Source organism: Amaranthus tricolor, chromosome 10 (assembly GCF_026212465.1).
Source record: "Amaranthus tricolor cultivar Red isolate AtriRed21 chromosome 10, ASM2621246v1, whole genome shotgun sequence".
In the NCBI taxonomy this organism is placed as follows: domain Eukaryota; kingdom Viridiplantae; phylum Streptophyta; class Magnoliopsida; order Caryophyllales; family Amaranthaceae; genus Amaranthus; species Amaranthus tricolor.
In genome coordinates this window covers 7,522,545-7,548,705 of record NC_080056.1, presented here as the reverse complement: position 1 = coordinate 7,548,705, position 26,161 = coordinate 7,522,545, and the positions used below count along the sequence as shown (strand labels likewise).

The 26,161-nt window shown below is 30.2% G+C and overlaps 2 protein-coding genes and 1 non-coding gene across 3 annotated transcripts; all 3 read left to right on the top strand.

Annotated features, from left to right (window-relative positions):
• The first annotated feature begins 1,450 nt into the window (after positions 1-1,450).
• LOC130825680 (cyanate hydratase) lies at positions 1,451-4,993 on the top strand. Its single transcript, XM_057691021.1, has 4 exons — positions 1,451-1,920; positions 3,090-3,161; positions 4,239-4,347; positions 4,754-4,993. Exons 1-4 carry the CDS (start codon positions 1,646-1,648, stop codon positions 4,787-4,789), a joined length of 492 nt encoding a protein of 163 aa, XP_057547004.1. The 5' UTR covers positions 1,451-1,645; the 3' UTR covers positions 4,790-4,993.
• Positions 4,994-7,651: 2,658 nt separating this feature from the next.
• Positions 7,652-7,741, top strand: LOC130826348 (small nucleolar RNA Z122). Its single transcript, XR_009047066.1, has one exon. It is a non-coding gene; the product is annotated as a small nucleolar RNA Z122 (small nucleolar RNA).
• Positions 7,742-20,654: 12,913 nt separating this feature from the next.
• On the top strand, positions 20,655-26,161 carry LOC130825678 (protein RGF1 INDUCIBLE TRANSCRIPTION FACTOR 1-like). Its single transcript, XM_057691020.1, has 3 exons — positions 20,655-21,217; positions 21,988-22,203; positions 24,911-26,161. Exons 1-3 carry the CDS (start codon positions 20,978-20,980, stop codon positions 25,205-25,207), a joined length of 753 nt encoding a protein of 250 aa, XP_057547003.1. The 5' UTR covers positions 20,655-20,977; the 3' UTR covers positions 25,208-26,161.

Sequence of the window (26,161 nt, the reverse complement as noted above, 5' to 3'; positions counted from 1 at the left end):
CCGGTCCACCCGAACCGGTTCCGGTTCCGGTTCCAGTTTCGGTTCCACGGAACCTGTGGTCCGGTTCACCCGGATCGGTTCCGGTTCCGGTTCCATGGAACCTGTGGTCCGGTTCACCTGGACAGGTTCCGGTACCGGTTCCAGTTCCGGTTCCAGTTCCGGTTCCATGGAACCTGTGGTCCGGTTCACCCGGACCGGTTCCGACCCGCGGTTCTTAGGTCCGGTTCAAGCAGTTTTTTCCGGTGGTTTCACGGTTACGGCAACTTTTTTTCTGGCGGTTTCACGGTTCCGCGGTTCGGAACCTGTCGCGAACGATTCCGGTTCCGGAACGGTTTCAAGCGGTTCGGGACCGGTTCGGTTCCAGGTAACCCGCTCCGTGGCCATCACTGCCTATAACCAACTAACTTTTTGTTATGAAATTTGTTTTATGTAAAACTTTCAACTTTTTCTATAAGAATTTATTGAGCTTATTCTTTTTATAATCTTTTTAATAAAGTTTGGGGTTTGACCCTTATTGGGTGCAAGTATTAATTGGAGGTTTCTTGACTGCGCACATCCTTTTTACTAGAGGTGTTCAAAAATATCCTTTTTTAAACTGGATCCGAATCCGGATCAACATATTGGCAAAACCGGATATCTGATTCTCTACTTTTTTGTTATTTTTTTAATTTTAAAATATATAAATATTTTTTTGTAAAATTTTTTTAGGTTGTTAAATTTACTAATATTAAGAGTTCTCAATTATAAATAAATTGTATAACTAATTTATTGTTACTTGTTTTAGACTTTTGAAAATCCAATCATATTTCCAAAATGATTTGTATTCTAAGTTTAAAAAAATAAGCTTTTTTTTTAAGTTGTTTAAAAAATTAGCTTGATTAAAGAAAGAAAGCGAAGTAAGCTAAAATAGTTATGTAGAAAAAAAAGTAAAATTGTTTAAAAAAAGACAAAAAAATAAAAATTGAAAACCGAATATCCGGATTCCGGGTATCCGGTTTTTTCGGAGCGGAACCAAATTGTTATTTCATTATCCGAAAAATCGGGTATCCGAATTTCCGAATCCGGGTCAATCAGGTATCCAGTTTTGATCACCTCTACTTTTTACTTCCTCCTTAAGAGGAACAAATATGATTTATCCGCATCTTTAAAAAAAAAAAAAAAAAAAAAAAAAAAAAAAAAAAAAAACTAACCCAAATAACATCCCTACATAACCTAATAAATATAACTATGAACCAAAAGTTCAAAACTTTGACCAAAAGTATCTAAAGTTAACTTAAGTGCTCAAAGATTATGAGACCGGTCTTATATAAAAATTTATAATACTTAAAAGTGACATGCCACTCTAATCACTTGACAACATTCTCACCTAATTCAAGTTAACTTAAGTGCTCAAAGATTATGAGACCGGTCTTATATAAAAATTTATAATACTTAAAAGTGACATGCCACTCTAATCACTTGACAACATTCTCACCTAATTCAATTGTAGAGGTTAAGAGTACACAAATTTGCCACTTACTCTCAAATCAAACATAATTAATTTCATTACATTTCTATACCACTATTTTAATTCATCTTCCCCCCCTCCCCCACCTTATCTTTCACAACCACCAAATTGAACCCCATAAGCTCTTACAACCCAACAATGGCGTCGTCAGAATACACCTTATCAGTGGTCGAGAAGCTTCAAGAAGCCAAAAGAAACTCCGGGAAATCATACACTCAAATTGCTGAAGAAACTGGTCTAACCAACGTCTATGTAGCCCAACTTCTCCGACGTCAAGCCCATTTGAAACCCGCTACTATGCCTAAACTTCGGGCTTCTCTACCACATTTGACAGATGATGATATTGAGCAGATGATGAAGCCTCCTTTTAGGTCATTTGATCCTGATTTGATTCAAGAACCTGCTATTTATAGGTCTTCATTTCTACTTCTTCCCTTGTTATTACTGCTTGATTATGGTTGAATTGTTGTGTAATTAGTGAATTAGGCTTTTGGTTTTGATTGATGATCGGGTTAATGATGTGGGTTTTGTTTAAATTTGTGTTTACTGTCTAATTGGAAATTTTATGATTGGTAATCATTGATTTAACATATAATCTTTATGGGCTTTTGAATTTACACGAAATATTGAAAATCTTCAGAAGGAAATTTTTTGAAAAAATATAATATTTGGGAAATTCAATATTGTTGTCTCCCATGTGCTGCTTGAAGATGAACTCATGTTTTCTTTTTCAATTATGTCGCAAGTATGCTGTCGGATTAGGAAAGGTAATTGATAAATGGGGCTTGTACACTACAACATCCACATAAAAATAGTTGGCTGTACAGCCCATCAAGTATATATGTTAATCAATCACCGTATAACTAGGTTAATAATTTCAATTTTCAATCAATGTGAATAGCCCCTACTTTTTGATTATTTTCTCATAATAATCAAGAATGGAAGCAATTAAAAAAGGAATCAAAAAGTTATAGCTTATTGTTTCTCATCTTTTATTCTATCCGACTATCAGGCCTATATATAACAAAAAGCTCAAAACCTTTGTATGACAAATATTTTTCAAATAAACTTTAATATTTGACTATTAATAATAATCGAGTATTTTAACCTTAATGTTATTAATCTGATTAAAATTAATCTTTTATCTATTTTGTGTAACCTTTTAGGATTATACATTTAATTCTATTTGATCTAATCTTATTAGCCCAAAACATATATTATTCTCTAGCAAGTGGCGTCCGCTTATCAAATGTACAATCTATACCTCCATATAAATATTAATCCTATACATATTGTATAATATATATATATATATATATATATATATATATATATATATATTATTAGATTGATCGTCGAACATAATCCTTTCATCTTCATAATCACTTATAAGCACACCCATGTTAGGCTAGATCTACCATATGAAATCGTCCTTAAATAATATGTCAACAGTTTGTCTGGGCAGGGTTTCAACGTAGTTTGTTGTTTGATATTCTTTAATTAATCATCAATCTCACATTTTTGTTTGACGAAATGTTTTCTCTTTCGAATATATGCCCTCTAAGCTTTCCCATGTCTACAGATTGCATGAAGCAACCATGCATTTCGGGGAGAGCATTAAAGAAATTATCAATGAGGAGTTCGGTGATGGCATGTAAGGATCTCACCCTGCTCTGCCTCTTACTTTATATGCTATATTACATTTGTGTTCCTTAGTCTTTGATTGTATACAGAGGCGAAGTTAGGATTTCGAGTTAGGGGGCCAAATTGTTGATATACTAGCAAATTATATATAATATAAAAACTAGTTAAACTATAAAAATTTTAAAATTATATAGACTGAAATGAACAATCGTAACAAAAATTATATTAACAAATAGAGATGAAGCTTTCCTATAATTACCCTTTAAAAAAAATTAAGTATTTTTGACTTCATATATTTGCCTTCTAATACTCAGAAAAAAAACACTATTTAAATTAAGATAGCAAAAATATAAGCACATATACTAAAAAAACGGATGAATGTGAAATTATGAAAAATAAATAGTAATGAAGTATTAATTCAATTTATTAGTCTTCTAAAAATAATAGTTTAAATTTGAGTTTGATTAATTAACCTTAGATTACAAATATGTTATCTCAACTGTTGACCTATAGTAATTTTGTTACAATTATGCCAAAGCCAAAATTACAAAGAATTGCATTTTCGGCAAGGGGGCCGGGCCTCCGTTAGCCCCCGGTGTGGCTTCGCCTATGATTGTATATGCCTCTTTACTCTGTATCTTTCTCGCTCATAAAAGTTATGATCACGTTTGGGAGTATATTAATAAGAGTTCGAATAATAACAACACACCATCCCAAGTTACGCCGCCTTCAAACCTAGAGAGAAAGCTTATCAGATAATTGATCTCAATGTGTATATTCAATCATCTGTGGGTCTTCTTGTTATTAGCTGAGCCCTATGGTATAATCCTTGATACTGCTGGCGATTCTTCTAAAGGTTTCTTGGTGTCTTTATCTTCTACTATGACAAGGACCTTGAAGAATTCATGTTCATCCAAAGGAAATACTATAAAGTTTAGAGATCTTAGCTATAGAATTCGCCATGTAGTATGTTGATCGTTTTAGCTGTAGGATTGTATTATTTAGTTCCTTTTTTCGCTCGTGTTCCAAATTAGAAATATTACTCGCTGACATAATGTTTTGGTTGTTCATTTACATTGTTGTTTAGCATGTCAGCCATAGATTTCTATTGCTCGGTCGATAAGGTCAAAGGTGCTGATGGCAAGGACAGGGTTGTTATTACATACGATGGGAAGTATTTACCATACACTGAGCAGGTCAGTCTGACTTATCGTACTCAATCTGGAAAAATATCGCTTTGCACATATCTTGTTCGGCTGTTTTGGCTAGGAAATATTTGGTGACGTTTTCCCGGTTGCACTTGGTATAGAATGCTCACGATTGCACATAAAGATTATGCATATGACAAATGGGCTAATCATATATACCGTTGGGTACACCAATTTTTAAGTGCAACGGGTTGTAAACTACTCGTTCTCGGATGTTGTGTATGTATGTCAAATATGAATATATGATGCACTTTAACTATGTGTCAAACTCGTACATACGTTCTCATTACACAAAATTCATCGTCGCTCCCTAAGCAATTTTCGTGAGATAGCTTCATTCTCGTATCGTCTGACTGTTTGAAAGTAACTTCGTTGAATTGTGCTGTCTCGACAGAAATCTGAGGAAATGCTATCAAGACCGAGGAAATAAGGAAAAGAATGCGTGAACATAAATTCAATGAACTCATTTGCTTTGGCGACTTGTTTATCGACTCAATAATTTCGAAAACTTTGGTATGTATTACTGTATTTGCTCAATCAATAAATGATAGTATGATTTCAATATGTCATGTATATGCTCCTGGGGAAACACTTTCTATTTGAGCTGCAATGATATAATCTTCTCATTCGCGAATTTTTTTTGGATTCGAGCAATTATTACGTTTAGCTTGTTTGGCGTTAAGCTCTTAACTATGACGGGTTTTGGTTTGGCTGATTTGATCATCCAATATCGTTGGTATTTTCTTTACGTAGTGTAATGAAAACACGAACAAGAAGCTGCTCCAGAGCAATTCCAATCTCCAAATTCCTCCTTCCATGTATCTTTGCTTACTCGCGGTACAAGGCTCATAATCCAAATACTTCGATTCGAGATAAGGATAACCCTAGTGTTTTTTCGGAGACTATATCAATATCCTACTTCCATTGTGCATCCTTTGACTTTAAGGGACTTGACACTAGCCAACCATTGAAAAAGCTTTGGATAAAAATTTGGGAGGAAAAGATAAAGAAGAAAAGAAGGGGAGGAAATGATAAGAAACATTTCTCATATTTGTTTAAGAGGTAAAGGAATGAAGATGAAGAGAAAACTCATTTTCCTTTAAAATTTTTCCACTTTAGCAAACCTCGAACATTCAAATGAATTATTTTTCCAATCCTATTATAGGGATATATCTGTTGTCAACTGATGAGTTGAAGATCAGAACTTTTCATCTTGTCTTGAAATAATTTTATAATTGAATTTGATAATTATTTTGTGAGAATTGAATAATTAAAAAAACTAGGGTTTTAATTTAAGGATGATTATCAGTGGTTTTAAATATTTTTGATGATAATTTATGAACGATTGAAGAATAGATAAGAAAGAGAATGGGGAAGATGAAGGAAAGTTAGAGAAAACATTTCAGCTCTTAATAATTCGTTTTCAGCTGGCTTCACATTAGTATAAGTACAATTCGATTTCAGCTCGATACGTTTTCAACCCGACACAATCATAACCTTTTTAAAAATGGGCTGGATCAGGGCCTATAATAAGAGCCCAATCCAATATACACCCCTAATTACAATCTTAAAATGATAAATTAGAAAAACAGACTAATTATATTGACTTGTTTCGTGGGTCTCCTACAAGATTTTTTCTTCAACCATACCAAAAATCATATAATAGTGTAATAGTAATACTCCATAAATTATCACAAAAAAATCATTTAAATACATATTCTTGAAATAAAGCTGTATAATAAGCTAATAATCACCTCAAAATTAACAACTACAACCAGTTGAAATTAGGGGTGTTCAAAATCGGATACCGGGTCGATCCGGATCCGGAAATCCAGGTATCCGGTTTTCGGATAGTGAAAATCACTATCCGGTTTCGGTCCAAAAAACTGGATACCCTATTTAATCTAGATCAGATATCCGGTTTTCAAATTTTTATTCTTTTAGATAATTTTACGTTTTTTTCCACATAAATATTTAATCTCACTTCACTTTCCTTTTTAATCAAGATTTTTTTTTAAACTTTGAATACAAATTATTTTGGAAATATTATTGAATTTTCAAAAGTCTAAATTAATTAACAATAAATTAATTATACAACTTACTTATAATTGAAAATTGTACATATTATTAAATTTAACAACCCAAACAAAAAATTTTTACGAAAAAATATTTATATATTTTAAAAAGAAAAATATAAAATAATAAAAAATTAGAAAACCAGATATTCAGAACCCGATTTTGCCAATATTAAGATCCGTATTCAGTTTTCAAACCGGGTACCCGGTCCGAATTATCCTATTTTCAAAAAACAGATAATTTATCCGGTTTTTAAAATCAAATACCGGATATTTCGAATCAAATATTTTTAAACATCCCTAATTAAATTACCAATTTTAATAGAATAAACACCAATTTAACACATGTTAAAATATCAACTAGCTGCATAAAACACTAACTTAAAACATGTTAAAATATCAACTTTAATAGGTTAAAACATTAAAATAAACATGTTAAAATACCAATTTAGCAGCATTAAACACCAATTCAAACAGGTTAAAATATCAAAATTAAAAAGTTTAAAAACCAACTCAAGCATCATAAATACCAACTTAAATAGGTTAAAATACTAACTTTTATAGGTTAAAATATCTAACTTTAATAAGTTAAAACCCCAACTAAAATGAATTTCAGATATGCGTGCTTAAGGTTATTTTCTTTTTTTTATAAATAATTACATTTGTATTGCGTCAGAAAGACTTTTTTTTAAGGGACTTTTTCTCGAGACCTGCTAAACGAAAATTAATACAAAATGAGAGGGAGGAGGAATGGAGTATGCGAAATGGGCCTAACCCGAGGAAAAAACCATGTTGTAAATAAAAGAAAATTGGGCTTTGCTTTCTCGGTCTATCATCCATAAACCCTAACTAATCCCTTATAAAACCAAAACTTACCTTCGGGTATAGAAGTATTCCACTCAACCTTCGGCAGCGCCGTAGTATCATCCATCTGTTGTCTTCATTTCCTTCTCCTTTAGAAAATTTTGCAGAAGATAAATTCAGGTTATCAGTTTCTTGATTTTGATTTTAATTTTGATTGAGGATCAATAATTAGTCCATCTTGGCAAAGCTTGTCAGCTCTCTAATGAGAGCAATGACATGTTTTGAATGCTAATGGACTTATATCAAGCACTTACGCTTCATCTCCTCCCTGTTCTGGACTCCCTTTTTTCAATGGAGTTTCCGATCATTGGAGATGAAACATTTTCTTAAAAATAATTTCGATGTTCATGGAGTTTGGAAAATGATGATAAAAAAATCAAACAATTTCAACTGAGGCAAAAGCTCTGCTGATTTGATTTTTTGCACGTCAGTCTGATCTCAAACTCTATTCATTTATTTTCCATCTTTTGATGTTTGATGTTGATGATTGTTTGGTGATTTAATAATCGAGAAAGAGTTCATTCTCAGCAAAGCTGAAAGAAATTATTCGTAATTGATGAACAGTTTTGGATTAAAATGGACTAATAATAAATTTCGATCTAAACTGTCCTCGGCTTCCGAGTTTCTGTGAATCTGTGGTCAGTAGAGATGAAACATTTCTCTTTTCTCACCAACTCACCAATCAAATCTGATATTTGATTTCTATAGTTGTGATTCAAGTATACTGCCATTTTGACAAATGTGATGGTAATTTGAATAAAAATGTCTGCTATTTGCTTGTTCAATTATCGCCACAAATGCTTCACTTCTCTTACCAAATGGAAGAACTGCACATTTTACCTTTGGAATTTCTTGAAATGTGAAACTTGCTTCTATCTGTAGAAGTACGAATTTAACATCTTTCTTAGAACGTAAAAAATACTGTTTTAAAGTTAGGAGTATGCGAGATGCTTTACGGTGCAACATATTTGAGTTCACCATTTGATGGTTTATTTTAAGATCTGTGAAACAAATATTGTCGATGAATACAAAAGTTGCACAATAATGTGGTTTCTGCAACATTGAACTCAGTTGTTTTGAGGTTTACAAAGAACACAAGGTTGCAAACCCAAGAGAATGAGAAAAAAAAAATAGAGAAATCAGAAATTCCTAGATTGATGAACAAGTTAAATGATTTCTATGCACCTATTCTTATTTACGGTATAATGTGATATGGCTTCATCCAAATTTATTTACTAATTATGACCGATGGTTATCCTTTAATCATAAGGACAAACATTCATTCAAAACAACATAATGCATCATGAGACAAACTTTTAGTTCACGAACAGTCACCCTGTTTTGAGGTGCTTGAATGAGCACTATAGGTGTTTGAACAAGCACATTTCAAATCACTTCTAGAAACTTTGTCGCAAAAATTTCAAAGTGCTCCAACGAGCACATGTTCAGATCAATAAACAAAAGGTTTTAGAACAAACTGCCAGATCATTGATGAAGGGCTCGGACGAGTATAATAGTGCTGGAACGAGCTAGTTGGTCGTGCGGTTTGATTTTGGTTTCATTGTATGTTTTTACTTAGTGTATTACTTAAGCCCTTTGGATAAAGTCCTAACTTGCTCTAAATTTAACAAATAATTGGATTTCTACAGACTAGTCGTGCACATTAGGAAGCCCTAATGAAGCCCTAATGACAGAGTTTATGATTGATACTTCATATCAAGTCCTCATTATGGAGGTACTGGGTCCTATTAGTGGTAGGCTCGGAAATTCATATCTATTGAAACAAGACAATTAATAGGACATGAATTTATCTAACAAAGGGCAATATTGTATCCTACAAATGTTATTATAGGAAGGAAGGATGAATGAATATGCTATTTTGTTATTACTCGAGATGGGATTTTGAGTGCGAAGGTGGATGCTTCTTCAGTTGAGATCTCAAATAATATTAAGTGCTCAAGCCTTTCAAATGATGAACATAAATGAAGATTGGTGCTCTTAAGTTATTTTGTGGAAATGTTCAATCAACTAAATTTTGCAATGATAGATTCACATATGTCATGATTAGTGGAAAAGGAAAAAGTACACTCGTAATGGTCACTAAAAGTGGAGAAAGGAAACTCATTTTCAACAAAGTAAACATAACGGGATATAAAATATTCCTTAGTAGTAAGATCATTTGCTTTGACTAGCAAACTTATACCTCTTGTAATAATGCTTATGAGCAAAAGGCAAACACCCAAAACACCTTAAGTTCGTTGTTTTGTTCATTACCAAATAAGATATTATAGAGTGTGTTATGGTTCAAAAGGTGAGAGGGAATTCGATTAATCAAATAAATTGTTCTTAAGATATATTCACCCCAAAACAGAATAGGCAAGTCGCCTGGGGACATTAAGGCCCAAGCAACATTAAAGATGCGTTTGATGTTTTCTTTCTATCCACCCATTTTGTTGAAGTTTTCTTGCATGCAAAAAAATTTAGTCCCATTGTCACTTCTACCCGTTTTAACATCACATCCAAACTGACGAGATATCATAGCAAATAATGAACGAAAATCAGAATGCACCTCTGCTTTTGAACACAATAGATAGATAAACTCAAACACCACGAGAAATATCATCCACGATCGTAAGAAATTAATGAGCATTACATGATGAAGGAGTAGCATAATGACCGCATAAATCACAATAGATAAGTTCAAAAATATGACTAGCTTGACTACTAACAGGAAAACTAGGGTGAAATTGTTTAGCTAGTGGACAAGTCTGACGAGCTTTATTTAAATGTTTATTGCATGAACTATTTCTTATTAGAGATACTAACTTGGTAATCCGATCAGAAGGATGCCCTAACCTTCAAGGCCACAACTTGAATTCATACGCAACCACCTTCTTTGCCACATTAATCACTCTATGACCACAAAAAAAATATATTCCACCTTTACGTTGACTGGCTACAATCAAATTCCCCAAACGTTGGTCTTATACAACACAAAACTAATTAGTAAAGGAAACAGTACATTTTTTTCGTCAATCAACTAAGAAACAGAAACTAAGTTGCAACATAATTTAGGCACATAGTAAACATTGTCTAAAGAGAAATTATCGGTCAATTAAACTCGATCACATTTAGTGGCAACAACATGTGGGCCATATGGGAGTCTAATAGGGCATAATGTCTCATGTAAGTCACACAATTTACTATTTTCTCCAGTGACGTGATTAGTGGCACCAGTGTCTAAGATCCTAGGGATTATAGTGACTATAGTGACAATACTTAGCATTTCATGAGGATAAATCTTCATTTACCAGTTTCATTAATCTTCACTGAAAATAACATTGATACTCATCCCTTCACGTGTTCGTTTATCATCCCCATTTGCTAGCTTACAAAAACGAATGGGCCCGAACTACTCCTTAACCCTTAGCCTTGATAAAAGTCTCAGCCAATTATCTTGCGCAAAGTCTTCCAAGTCCAAGTTATAATGGATTCATGTTCATCAAGTCCAAAACCAAATTTAAGTCCTTGATCAAGATTAGGGGCGAAACAGAGAGTATGTAAGCCCTATTTACTTATTGATGTTTAGTAAATTAAGGTCATTCATCAATAGCTACTCTTGTGAGATATTGTCTATCAAAATGATGACCTTAAAACAAGAAGTTCATATTCTTATTTTCTCAATAATTTGTATTAATTGGCCTATTTATCTTATACATCTAATGCGTCTCTCTGAGAGACCGTCTCTCACAACAATTTGTGCTTCATCAATCATTAATGATAAATAAGAACTCAAATTTGCAAAAGTTTAACTTTGATAGGTTTTGAGCCTCCAACCAACAATACCATAGGAAGATGTATCATCAACTAAGCTACACTTGACTGATAAATTATAATTGCTTTTATATATGAGATTTTTGTTTTCTAGGACGCTAACAATTGGACAATTAAAAAAGTTTTGAATCGCTTGTAATCAAAGGTTAAAATGACAAAAGCCTGACATGAGAATAAGTTACTAGTCCCAACTCTTATGATCGGGAATTTGTTAGCCGATTTGATTAAAGATAGTATGGGCTTCTTGTTTTCAACATAGACATGAGAAAATCAAGACTAGGCTCCATCTTAATTACATTAAATTTGTGAAGATTAAAATTTCATGCAAATAGTCAAAAATAACCAATAAAAAAGAAAAATACATGTAAGCATAAGTCCACACGTGAAGTCCCTTTAGGGTCTAGTTACGTCCACCACGTAGACTAAGTCATAAAAGTTTAATTTTGAGATTTTTCATACTCCATTCAATTTAGAGTTAATTTTGAACATTATTTACATTTTAGCTTTATTTTGTATTAATTTTAAATTATAAGTTCAAATATAGTGAAATAAAAATTTATTTGATTTGTCTTAATGTGAAATTTATTAATAACCAATTGATTGAACTAGTTTTTTAATAAAAGTATAAAAAATAAATGGGACATTAAATCTAAACTTAGGGTGTATTGTTCAAAAAAAATTACTGTTAAATGTACACAAATTCTTGTGAGAGATTGTCTCTTTGAGAGACCATATCTTTAATTGGATCGGTCCATAAAGGAAAATATAGAGTAAGTAATGCACGCTTACTCGGTGGGCATTAAGGCTATTGTAAGTAGCTATTAAAGATATTGTAAGTACTGCACACTTACTCTGTGGGCTTGAAGGATATTGTAAGTAGACATTAAGATATTGTAAGTAGGCATTGAGAATACGGTAAATAGACATTTAAAGATGATGTAAGTAGGTATTAAGGATGCAGTAAGTAGGCATTTTAAAGATAATGTAAGTAGGCATGAAAGATATTATAAGTAGGCATTAAGGATACGATAAGTAAATATTAAGGATGATATAAGTAGGCATTAAGGATATTGTAAGTAGGCTATAAGTAGGCATTAAAAATATTGTAACTAGGCATTAAGAATATTGTAACTAGGAATTAAGGATACGGTAATTAGGCGTTAAGGAGGATATAAGTAGGCATTTTATAGATAATGTAAGTAGGCATTAAGGATATCGTAAGTAGGCATTAAGAATACGATAATTAGATATTAAGGATCATGTAATTGGACATTAAGAATCATGTAATTGGACATTAAGGATGATGTAAGTAGGCATTAAGGATATTGTAAGTAGGCATTAAGGATATTGTAAGTATGCATTAAGGATAGGATATTGTAAGTATGCATTAAGGATAAGGTAAATAGACATTAAGGATGATATAAATAGGCATTAAGAATATCGTAAGTAGGCATTAAACTTTAATGTGTTGGACATAAGAGACGTATTTCAAAGATATGCTATCTCAGAAGACCGACCGTTCAATGTATTACAAATACACATTTTGTGGGAATGTAAAATTTAGTGAAAAAAATGTGAAAAATCTTTGTTTTTTTCGCTAGAAACTTTTTAGGATTGAAATTTGAAAAGTCGTTCATGCTTATCGATCCTTGCAGTTGATTCAATTCTTTCATTCTTTGAGAATTGTGCAACTACATCCTTAAATTTCCGGATCCATCCATAGATGATGTTATTTGTAAACCCAATCTTTAAAGTTCGCCACCTCTTTTCATATTTTCGCCACCCTCTAAAATTACGTATTTGCCCCTGTAGTTTAAAAAATTACAAAAATGTCACTCCTTACAAATTTCTTATTTATAATAATAATAATAATAATAATAATAATAAAAACAATAATAAAATTAAATAATAATAATAAATAAAATTAATAATAATAATAACAGTAATAATAATAATAATAATAATAATAATAATAATAATAATAATAATAATAAAAACAACAATAATAAAATTAAATAATAATAATTATTATTCAAAAAAAAAAAGAAAAAAGTTGAGTCGCCCAAAATTAGGCGACTGAACCATGGTCGAGTCGCCCAAAATTGGGCAACTGAACCATGGTCCAGTCGCCCAATTTTGGGCGACTCAATTTTTTTTTTTTTTTTTTTTCTTTTTGGAAAATAATAATAATATTAATATTAATAATATTAATACTAATAATAGTAATTTATAAATTAATGTGGTCTATTAGCTCAGTTGGTTAGAGCATTGTACTAATAACGTGAAGGTCACAGGTTCGAGACTTGAACAAGCCATTATTTAATAATTATTAATTTTTTATTATAAATATGATAAAAAATTAATAATTATTAAATAATGGCTTGTGCAGGTCTCGAACCTGTGACCTTCACGTTAATAGTACAACGCTCTAACCAACTGAGCTAATAGATCACATTAATCTATAAATTATTATTATTATTATTATTATTATTATTTTCCAAAAAAAAAAAAAAAATTGAGTCGCCCAAAATTGGGCGACTGAACCATGGTCGAGTCGCCCAGATCTAGGCGACTCGACCATGGTTAAGTCGCCCAATTTTGGGCGACTCAATTTTTTTTTTTTTGAATAATAATTATTATTATTTAATTTTATTATTGTTGTTATTATCATTATTATTATTATTATTATTATTATTATTATTATTATTATAAATAAAAAATTTGAAATGAGTGGCAAAATTGTAATTTTTAAAAAATTAGGGGTAAATTCGTAATTTCATTTGGAGGGGGTGGCGAAAAAATGAAAAGGGTGGTGAAGTTTAGCAACACCCTTTGTAAATGTAAGAGATACCTTCTACTCATCAAGTTTTTTTACTTCTGGTTTATTTTTTATACAATTTTTAAATTAAATTTTGAGTCTTAATAACTCTAAATACGCATCATAAAAGATTATTAAAATTATATAGTAAAAAAGTTAAGATAAATCTTACGAGATTTCACATGGAGATATTTTATCATCTATATATGTTTTAATAATCTTAATCAAAACTCTTTCTTCAAAATAAAATATTTTAAATGGAAAGAATATTAAAAAACAGAGGAAATATTTTATAATTTTTGCTATAAATACAATTTGTAAGCAACCCAAGATAAGTGAGAAAAATAAATATTTCAATAGATAATTGTAAAAGAAATATGATGATATAATGAAAAATAAATTAAATATATTAATAAATATTAAAAAAATAAAGTATTAATCAATGACAAAACAAAAATAATAAAACTAATAAAACAAATAAAAAAAGTAAAGCAAAACTCGTGAAACAAAAGATATATTACTAGCTGTTATTCTCCCTGCACCATTTGCAGTATTTGCTATTTTTTTCCGTCATACTTAAATGACTCATTACTGACTCATTATTGCTTATTTTAATTTTATTCATACATTTTAACTTTTTTATTTTCATTTATAAAGTTTATTATCTTTTTTATTTATTATCATTGTCTACCTTTTTCTTATAAAATACCCACTTTTTCTTATAAAATACCAACTGAACAGAGAGAATACATATTTTAAAACTTGTAATGAAGGATAACTAAAAATAATGTTAAAATGGGTGCTTAAAACAATGAGGTAGTATTTAGCAAGGGTGTGCAAAAAAACATGATTCGGATTATTTAGTATCCGACTTTCTAAAACCGGATAATTCGAATAGGATACTCGATTTTTAAATCGGATTCGGGTCACATATTTTTGGAAACCGAATATCCGGTGTCCGGTTATTTTTTATTTTTACGTTTTTCGTAAATAAAATAATGATGGTATCTATTAAGCAAATCTTGGATCGAATTTTAATAAATTTTCTCGCGCATATATTTTTTTATAATTGTTCTTACTTAAACCAATGTATAATAATATTATTCTTTAATTTTCTTAATTTGTCTTCTAAATATTTTTAACGAGTTAGTAATTGAATTTTATATTAAAAAATATTATAAATAAAAATAGAGATAAAAAATGCATGGTTAAATGAAAAAAAGACAAAAAAAAAAACATTCTAATAAAGCCAGCTATCCGAATCGATCCGGTTTAAATCGGGGTATCCGAAATCCGGATATCCAGTTTAATCCGGGTCGGAATCGGATCACGTTTTTAGGTATCCGAAAAACCGAATTTCCAAATTCGGGTCGACCCGATATCCAGTTTTAAACACCCTAGTATTTAGAGTAACCTATAGGCTATATGAAAGTAAATAATAAATAAAATAATAATAAAAGAGAGCAGTGAGAGATGAGTACGTGGTAGTTTAACAGACCAAGTGGCATTGTGGCAACATCCAATAAGACACTTGGCAACATCTCCATTTGCGATCTACGTCTTATGTGTGCTGGCCATTATCCACCCAACCTAACCTTTTTTTATTATCTCTATTTTCAATTCTTTTTATTATTTATAATTAAACTAAATAAAAAAATAGATGCTTTTATGTCCCTCTAAGATAGTAACAAATAACAAAAATTAGCATCACATCATCTAAACATAAAAATGTTGCAAAACGAGTTGAATAGAATAAAATTAAAAATAATACTCTCTCCATTTTTTAAGTTCTCCTTTGTCATTTTTTATGTTTCAATTGTTATTCTCATAAGAATCTTTTTATTTATATCACAAATTTTGGATAAAAATTAATCTTGTTCATCCTTATTTTAATATTTTAATAATGCTTATGATCTCTATATATTTTTCACTAACTTTATTTTAATATTTTTATATTTCTTATAATGATTTTTTAAAACATTTTTTATTAGTTGTGGTCTTCATATTTTTTTCACAAACTTTATTTTGATAATTTTTTATTGTTTATGATATGATCTCCACTTTTCTTCCAACGAATTTATTATTTAATAAAATATTATATTTACTATATAAGAGATCCTATTTTTCTCAATTTTTTTGAATATTTCTTGTAGAAACTGAATTAAGAAATGAAAGAAGTAGTAAATAAAAAAGGAAAAAAATAAACATTATACTACTAATACTTATATTTTTATTTATATACCTTTAGAATTTGCTACTTAAATATGGATAACATGTTACTTTAATAGAAAACTTAAGAAAATAGAGAACTACTTCTAAATTGGAGGATAGCACGTGAGAAGATGAAGTTCCTTAAAGAGAACGCAACTCTTCCCCCGTGGGCCATGGCCCGTTTTTGGTTAGGGAATCTGAAACTTATTCTCATACTTGCCTTAGCTATTTTTAGGTTCGCAAATTTTTTTATTAACACCCCATAATATGAGCTCATTTAATTTTTAATTTTTTTAAATTATTTTATTTAGCTAACTGATAAGTAAATTTAACTTTGGACTGTTTGTATGGATCCGTGTCAAGGTGAGACGATCTTATACAAGATTTGCTGAATTTAATTTTTAAAAAAATTTTGGAAGATTGACGTTTTAGATAATTATTATAACTTCATAAGAGAAAATAAAAGGTAAAATAATAAAACATTCAGTCAGATCACGTATTTGATTGTTGGATTAGGCTTCTATTATAACAGCGCAACTAGAGGTGTTCAAAATAGACTCGATAATTCAATTTTCACCCAAATTGGTAATCGAATTTGATTTGACTCTGCTTAAAAGTTCATATACTAGTATGTAAAAACTAATGTGCATACAAAATCCGATTTGAATTGACCCAAAATACAAAATCCGAATGAACACCTCTAAGTGAGACATTCATATCCATTAGTTTTCTAATAACGTTGCATATTTCTATTTTCTTTCCATATAAACAAAAACTAAAAATTTATTTACTCATGTTATGAGATATTTTTTTATTTACTTTATTTTTATTGTCGAATAATGCTCTATAGTCTTGTTGTTGTTGGATAAATAATTATAAAAGAATCATAAAAAGAAATAATAGGATTTAATTTCTCAGTAGTAACAAGTTAGAGTCAATTATAATTATTTAAAAGTTAAAGGAATTAATTTTACACTAAACAAAAATGAAGGAGTCAAATAACCAAATCATCGTTTTTATAAGTTTGATAAATGGCTTTTTTATGTCGTGCTAAAGCTTCTAATCAAACAAAATTTATAAACACTCTTAACTATAACTACACAAGTGTAGTGACAAGTAGGGAGTCGATCCACAGGGAGACAAGTGCAAAACTTAGGGCCTCTTTAGGTGTTGGAGAATCATGTATGGAAGATTGGTAATGAGCTAGACTACAACTAAAACTATGAAAATAACAAACAAAGAAGCAATGGGATAGGGTTAACTCACTTGTGATTGCTAACCTATGGTAGAGGTTTTGATTCCTTTGGTTTGATTAGAGAGAAGTGAAACACAATACAAATAGTGATCTGTTCCTGGATCAGTCTTGGAATCACCTCTGAGAATCTCATCCTCCTCACTCTCATGAGTAAAGACAAGAGAATCGAGCAACAAATATCCACTATACGTCAATCCTCTCCTACTCTCGTAGGTCGAGGGGAAAACTCCTAGTTGAAGGGGCGATTGCAAGGTTCAACTCTCGTTGAGCCCTTGCACCCGACTCCATTCATTGAGCAAGGGTTTAGGTTACTCCGGGATCCAACCTTCGTTGGTCTCCCAAAAGCAACCATGGCAATCTTCTCGCAATGAATGAAGAAACCCTCCTCCTAAGTCTCCATTAAAACCAATATCAACCAATATTACACCATTATCAAGCCATCAACAAGGTTGAGCTAATACCAATCCCTAACTAACTATTGACTACTCATAATCACAACTTACAACATATAATATAAGCATTTAAGTACCAACAACATATATATGAAAGAGACAAGAGTAAAATAATAAAAAAAAAAAAAATAAAGCAATATCATGAGATAGCTAAAATGAACAAATACATAATAATGAAATACTAAAAAAATTAAAATTAAAGATTACCAAAAACTAGGAGATAGATTCAAAGAGATTTAAGAAAAGAAACAAAACCCATAAAAAGCCTAAGATTGAAACTCCATGATAATGGTTTGCAAGCTTCAAACTATTACCAATAATGTTGAGGTATCAAAAATAAACTAAGTGGAACAATAAATTTGAAGATTTAATTACTAGAAATTAAGCTAAAATAAAAAAATAATAAAATATTAAAACCTAGGGTTTAATGGAGAAGGACAAAATACAAAAAATGAAAAACTAAGATTCTCCCCTAAACTCTTTCAATTACTCCTATTTAAACCCTAATGATAATGAGAAAATTACCCTAAAAATTGTGGAAATATATGTTGAATGTGTTGAGAAAAATCTGAAACGAACACTGATAAAGCGCGTGCTTTGAAAGATTGTGTTCGCTGAAAAATGGGCCTGAAAATATGAGTTGATATTTATCTTGCGTGAAAGGTACCACAAGTACAAGGCATCTCAGTTGGTTTAGGGGTTTTTTCTGTGCGCGTGTAGGAGGTCGCGGGGTCAATTCCTCTATAGCTACATTTTTGCTGTTGGCTGTTTAGGAGCTTACTGCTGCACGCATGGAGTGGGGATTGGGATGATTTGCGATCGATCGGTCGATCCAATTGGGGGCTGATCGATCGATCTCCAATGTAAATGTCACAAACATTCTGGAACACCACTCTCATAAGATCGGGTCTCCTTCTCTTTCGGCATATTATTTTGAAAACGCTCTATCTCCTTCGTTATAACTCCGAATTTGATGTGTGAGCAGTCGATTCGAAACTAACGAATTCAACTTTTGTCTTTCATCAAGATATCCACCAAAATCTGAGTGACTTGACCTCCATCGACACTTAAGTTGACTTTCCATAAGTGATGCTTCTTGCTTTGTTCGGGTTAGACTTTTCTCCACCTCTTGGTCTTATTTCTACTACGGCTTTAATCCATGCTTCCTCCAAGCAAGCATGCTTTAAAGCTCGAAAATAGGTGATCATTCTGCAAAACCAAGCAACAAACATGCTACCCTATAAAGAGCGTAAAACCAACCAAAAACAATGGAAATGCACGAAAACTCAAGGAATGATAAACCAATATTATACTTAAATAAAAGGCAAAAACGAGGTTTATCAAAGTTTTGGTTTGATAATCACTTGGAAATTATCTTAACAAATTTTTTTGTTGATATTTTGTTAAATTCTAATCAATATATAGTTTCAATAAATTAATTTTTTATAATTTCTACTCAAAATATTAATTAATCTAGTTATATGTTTTGAAAGTATTGCAAGTATTTTTTTTAAATGTTCATTTACTTTTACATGCTATCTAACACACTAATTTGCTTTTTTACTACTCTATTTGTGAATAATTGGAAATTGTAATAATAAAATTACATTGAGAGCAATCAAAATATATTCCATTTGATTACGATTAAATTTATATAACATAAAAATAAAATATAAATTAAAAATAAATTAAAAATAAATGATATATGGTAAAAATAAAATATAAAAAATAGTTAGGAATATTTTTATTATAATGCTACTTTTTCATCCCAACTACATGTAAATTATGCAAGGTACTTCGTTCCACAATGTTGCGAAAAATGACCCTATTCATTCGTAATTCGTCACTCTTAATTTTTGATTAGTTTTTTATCTATAAGTTAAAACATAGTCAATCGAATCTTGTTTGATTTGTTTCATTGCAAAGATTATAAATATCAAATTTTTATTATTTTTTATCATGCATAATTAAAAATATTAAGAATTAATTAGTGTATTAGACTGCATTAAAAAATAAACGTTGCATGTAATTTATAACGGAGGAAGTATATATCAACAAGCATTTTATAAACTACTAGACTAGAGTAGACTAGAATGCCTTTATACTTCTATTAATTAATATTCCTAGCCTCCTAGGTGCACTTGTTCTTATAATTGTGTACCCAAAACCAACAGGTAAGTATTTATTTATATACCATACGCCATATACTTGATCTCAAATTGTTCAAAATTCAGACAATTTGATTAACTAGATTTACATACTATGCTCATTTTGATTTTGTTATGATTTTTATTTTTGAGGTTCTATAAATTTAACTATTTTTTTACTTTTTACTTTATAATAAATTAATTTATTTTTCTCTTTTATTTCTTGACAAATTTCTTTTATCCTACTAATTTTTGAACACAAGTATAGCTTTTTAAGTTATAATAACTCCTCATCATCATACTCAGAGTATTATCATATCCAGTGTATTTTTGTTCATAAAAACTATGATAAGGATCGAAAAAGAATAAAAAAGACAAATATAATCAATCCCCGTAAAAAATAATATGTCCAAAAAAATCTCTCAGCCCAAAAAAATACTTATAGAAGAAAGCAAAACAAGACAAGACTATACTGATAAAGTCAAGAAGATGATTTATATCTATATAATATCACAATTACAAATTATCTTTAATCATTTATTTAATTTGTAATGGACTAAGAAAGAAAGGTGACATAGGCGATATTTGAAAATGAAAAAGAAGGGGGGAGAAGATAAGCACGACTAGAAATTCCACCCACTAAAAATAATAACAAAGAAAAGTAATATACTCTTTTAAATCATTTATTTATATATAATAATATTAATATTCTTAATATTATTTATTAATATATTTCCCCCCACTTTCACCATAAACTAGCTCATCATCCATTATCATTTATCAGTATTAGTCATTTCTCTCACCGTCTTTTGAGTTTGCTACTTTCTACCCACACATCCTATTCGCATACCATTCTTTATTTATGATCGTCAGATCATTATCTACCAAATAATTAATTAAATTCCTAATATAAATCAATACAAATTAAACCCAAAAACCCATTCTGAAAAACAAAAAAAAAAATGGGAATAATAACAGAGGAAGAAGTAGAAGTGGGAAGAATAATAAGGGAAGAAAAGGAAGAAGAAAATAGGAAATGGCCCATTTGGTTAAATCCCCTTTTAAGAACTAGTTTTTTTGGGCAATGTAAGATTCACCCTGATGCTCATAAATCCGAATGTAATATGTATTGTTTGGATTGTATGAATGGTGCTCTTTGTTGCGTTTGTTTATCTTCCCATAAAGATCATCATTCTATTCAGGTTCTTTTGTTTACCTTATTACTTATTCATTTATTGTTTAACTGTTTCACTGGTCGCAATCTTCTTATCTCAATTGATAAGGGTATGATAGTTATGTATGATCCTGATTGTAGCTTCTCTAAGGTGTATGTTATTGACCGAAATTGTTACGGTTTGTTTGGTAGGTGGTAATAAATAGCGGTAATGAAAATAAAAAATTAGTATAATTTTAGTCGAAAAATCTCTAGGCTATCTTGATGGATATGCTTGTCCAACCTCAATTATTTCGCTTTTTATTCAATCATTTCGCTTTTTCATAAAATTAATTCTAATGCATTATTATTAGAAGAGGTGGTATTAGATGATAATGAAAATTTGGAAAAAAAAAAAATTATTTTGCGATTAAAGTTTCATTACCATGAAAATAATGATATAAAACTTTTGATGAAATTTTATAATATAAATTATTTCTATTATCACCGGATCACTAAACCAAACATATAACATATTTTAAGATTTTAACTAATTGAGTTGATTTTTTAATATGGTATTAGAGCCTTAAATTCTTTTTCTATACTTCTTATTTTCTTATTTGATCATCAATGGTTGGTATTGATTTTTTTTTTCAATGGTTTAATAGCAAGTTAAAGAACTAATTTGATGAGAGTTTATGATATATTATATATTATAATAGTAATTTTGTTATAATTTTTGATAAAAATAGGACATATTGATAAGGAGTTATTGATTGATTGATTAAAGGATAATGAAATATTATTATTGTTGTGCAGATAAGACGGTCGTCTTACCATGATGTGATAAGAGTAAATGAGATACAGAAATATGTGGACATAACAGGAATACAAACATACATAATTAATAGTGCTCGTATTGTGTTCTTGAATGAACGTCCACAACCACGTCCTGGAAAAGGTGTTACTAACACCTGCCTCGTTTGTCACCGTAGCCTCCTTGATTCCTTCTCTTTTTGCTCACTTTCTTGCAAGGTTTGCTTTCTTTTCTCTTCTTTTCTTTTTTTGGGGATTTTGTTTTTTCCACTTGCTTTATATAGAAATTATTACATATTCTTTCTTTTTGATTCCATTCATTAATTTATTTAATTTTTATATATTTTTACTTGTTTTTTAATTTATTTTCAGTTCAAATTCAAATTATGAACATTAATAAAAATTTTATTTTAATGATCGAAAATCAAATCTTGTCTTAGTGTAGTTTAGTGGCGGAGAATGTACTAAAATAAAGATAATTATAAAAAGAATATTAATATTTTGATTAATTAGGCACGTATTTATAGGATATAACAATTTGCTTGTTGGGAGATTTAGAAATTGAGATTTAATTAACACTAACTAAAAGCATATTATTAAGATAATAAAACCAAAGTATTGATCAAGAAAGGAAAGGCAATTGTAAAAATAAAATCTTGATTTTTGAGAACCACAAGTGTCTTGTTCAATCAAGGCCACCTCACTATTTTGGTAAGTAGAAGTACTAAGTATTAGCATGGGTTGCTTATACTATTAAGCTTTTGACCTTTCACTTTAACCACTCTTCTTGTGCCACCCCATCATGTTGATTATGACTTTTCTTTGCTACTCTTAATACACTTCTAGCTTTACCTTATCACCCATGTTTTTTTGCTATATATATCTAAAGTTGTTTATAACTTTATTCGAGTCATCAGATTAATTTCAGATCAGGTGTTTCGATAACTAGATTATCTTGTATTTCCAAATAGATAGTTAAGTGGTCAAATAATTAAATTATAGTGTTTGATAAATGAGTTTGTTAAAACAACCAATTAAGTAATTTGAACAAGGTAATATTTGCCTATTCTATCCATCAATACCCCTATGAACAAGACCCTTACGTACCATTGACACCAATAATAAGTAATTATGTCATAATGGTTGCAAGAAGGTCTTAGTAATAACGGTGATTTGTGAACTTAATAAATCGCCTTGATATGGTAGGATTCAATAGGGTGAGAATTTTGTGATTTTTATTTACCCTTTTTGGTTTTGTTTATGTTCCTACTATTTTTTTGTCTTTTATGTTGATTTACAAATTACGGTGTTTGATTAGGAAATTCTAAATGGTAAAACAAAAACCTTTTGTTGGTGGCATTTTTGAATAAAATTAGCTTTAATCATTTTTCTATATGAAGTAATTTTATTTCAACATTCATATATTGTTTATATCTTTACATATTTTCTACTAATTTTACTTTATTTGTTTAAATGCTTGTGATCTCTATTATTTTCACTATGATAATTCTATTTTAGTATTTTTTTAATGCTTAAAGTTTCTATAACTTCTCCCTCAAGGTTTGTATTCAATAAATAATATTTTTACTACTTAAAATTTTGTTTAAGAATTTGAGGGAGTTTTTTTAAGAATTTTATCTTCAAATATGTGTTTTCTTTACAAATTATTTTGTGTGGAAAAATATTATTTTGTGAATTGGACTTCATGGACAAGTTTTTTTTCTATTAAATTTCATTAATTTAATTTATTAATATATAACGTCATCTTTTAATATCATACCCAATACGCCAATTGATTATGACAATTATATTAATCATACCCATTGTATTATTTCTTAGAACACATTGTTATCAATGGCCTTTGTTTTTTAGATAAATTTTGTGGACATTGTATTTCTTTTATTATTCTTTTTTCGCTGGAGTACTCTGCATTGTATTTTATTGATACACGGTACGTCTTGTTTCTCTTCACTTGATTTGGATTGAAACTGATTTTGACTCATTACAACTATTCTTTATTAATAGATATGGAATTGTTTTACAAACTAATTCCGAGAGAAGTCTCATCCAGATCAAATCAAGAAATTCATATGTTGATAGTTTGTACTCATCTTAATTTTTTTTCAATTGTCACATTTAGTTTTGGCACATTATTCAATGTACTAATTCAATTTTAAATATTTCTAATTGTGCGAAAAATTTGATATTAATAAAATTTACATTGAGACGAATCAAACAATATCCCACATGACTATATTTTGACGCCTAGATTAAGAATAAAATATAAATTAAGAGGATCAATAAATAGTGTCAAAAAACTAAATAGGACAATTGAAAAAAATTAGAGGGAGTATTAATTAGGCCATTTAATCTATGTATGGAGTGCGTTTCATAGTGAGATCGTCTCATACAAGTACTTTTTTTTTGTTTTATTTACTGAAACAAATGTATATAATTAGTACATATCTCTAATTGATCACTTAAGATCATGGGGGTGTTTGGTAGTTAGGCTACTACATTGGATTTTGGCTTTTGGCTTGTTGGTTAGTCAAACAGCAAAAAAAAAGTGTTTGGTAACTAGCTTTTAAACCAAAATAAAAAAGATATTTCAGTCAGTTTTTCATTAGCTTTTGGCTTGTTGACATACGTTTTCTCCAATAAAGAGCCGCCAGTCAATACCTTAATTTACCGAGCATCTTCAAAAACAATTAGCTTTATTCAGCTAGCTTAAATGTCAACAAAACAACCAACATTTTCAGCTGGTCAAATAGGCCAACTAAAACAGCCAACAACCAACAGCCAATTACCAAACATCCCCTTAAAATGTACATTGAGTAAGTCGAATAGAGGTGATCTAAACATGAATTCGTCTTATTAGGGAATTTGTGTACAAGTATTTGTTTACTCATTATATTAAAATTTTCAGATAAATGGAACATCCAAAAAGTTTTGGGCTGAAAATTTGAAGAGGAAGAGGATTGCAGAAACAGGACATAAAAATTCAGACTCAGAAGGATCCTTGAATAACTACTACAATGACAAGGGATCTCTTAATTGTAATTACAACTACACTTCCAATTACAAGAAGAAGCTTCAAAGTTTTTCTCCATCAACACCACCTAGGACAACATCCAATTCGGGCGGAGTTAGTTATAGATCCACCAAACGTCGGAAGGGGATACCTCACCGAGCTCCACTCGGGGCGCTTCTCATCCAATTTTGAGAAAACATCGATACCGCAACATCACTAGTATTACACTATACTCGTCTATCCATTTCAGTTTGCTATAGCCTTGGCGTTATTAGATTCGTGAAACGTAGAAAGGTGATACCTCACCAAATTCCACTCGGGGCGCTTCTGGATACTGCAACATCACTAGTATTATACTATACTTGTTCTATCCATTTCAATTTGCTATAGCCTTGGCGCACGTTATATTTGTGTTATAACAAATTCAAAAGGACAGAGTAGTAACAACGATATGGTTATTTGTTATATAGATCCGTCAAACGTAGGAAGGGGATACCTCACCGAGTTCCACCTGGGCGCTTCTCGATACCGCAACGTCTCTAGTATTATATTATACTCGTTCTATCCATTTCAGTTTGCTATATATAACCTTGGCGTGCGTTATTTTCGTGTTATAACAAATTTAAATGGACGGGGTGAGTAACAAGGATATGGTTGTTTGTTATGGCTATGCTAATTTGTGTGCTGTATTAAATACAAAAAGATAGGAGGTACTGTATGTTTGAGGTATTGTAGATGTACATATACATATGGGTAGTTCGGAAAAGGTATACTGTTATATATATACATATATGAAATAGAACCAACAGGATCATAGTTAAGAACTATGACTTATTTTCCCCTTTTAAGAAATCCTTTTGTACACGAAAGTATATGTATATACACATCATAATTGTATTATATGTAATGTAATGTAGTAAATCTGTATTTATTTATGGTAGATAAGCTGATAATACTTTTTAATTTTTTTTAAATGAAGTGTATGCTGGATGGAAAGGGTGAAGGTTGTCATAAAGTGATATACTGATTGTATAGATATTTGTGTAGATTTGAAGAAAAAGAAAAAATAAAAAAAATAAAAAAAAATCTATTTATAATAACTATATCTGTAACAAAATACTACTATTTGTTGACATTATTATCTTT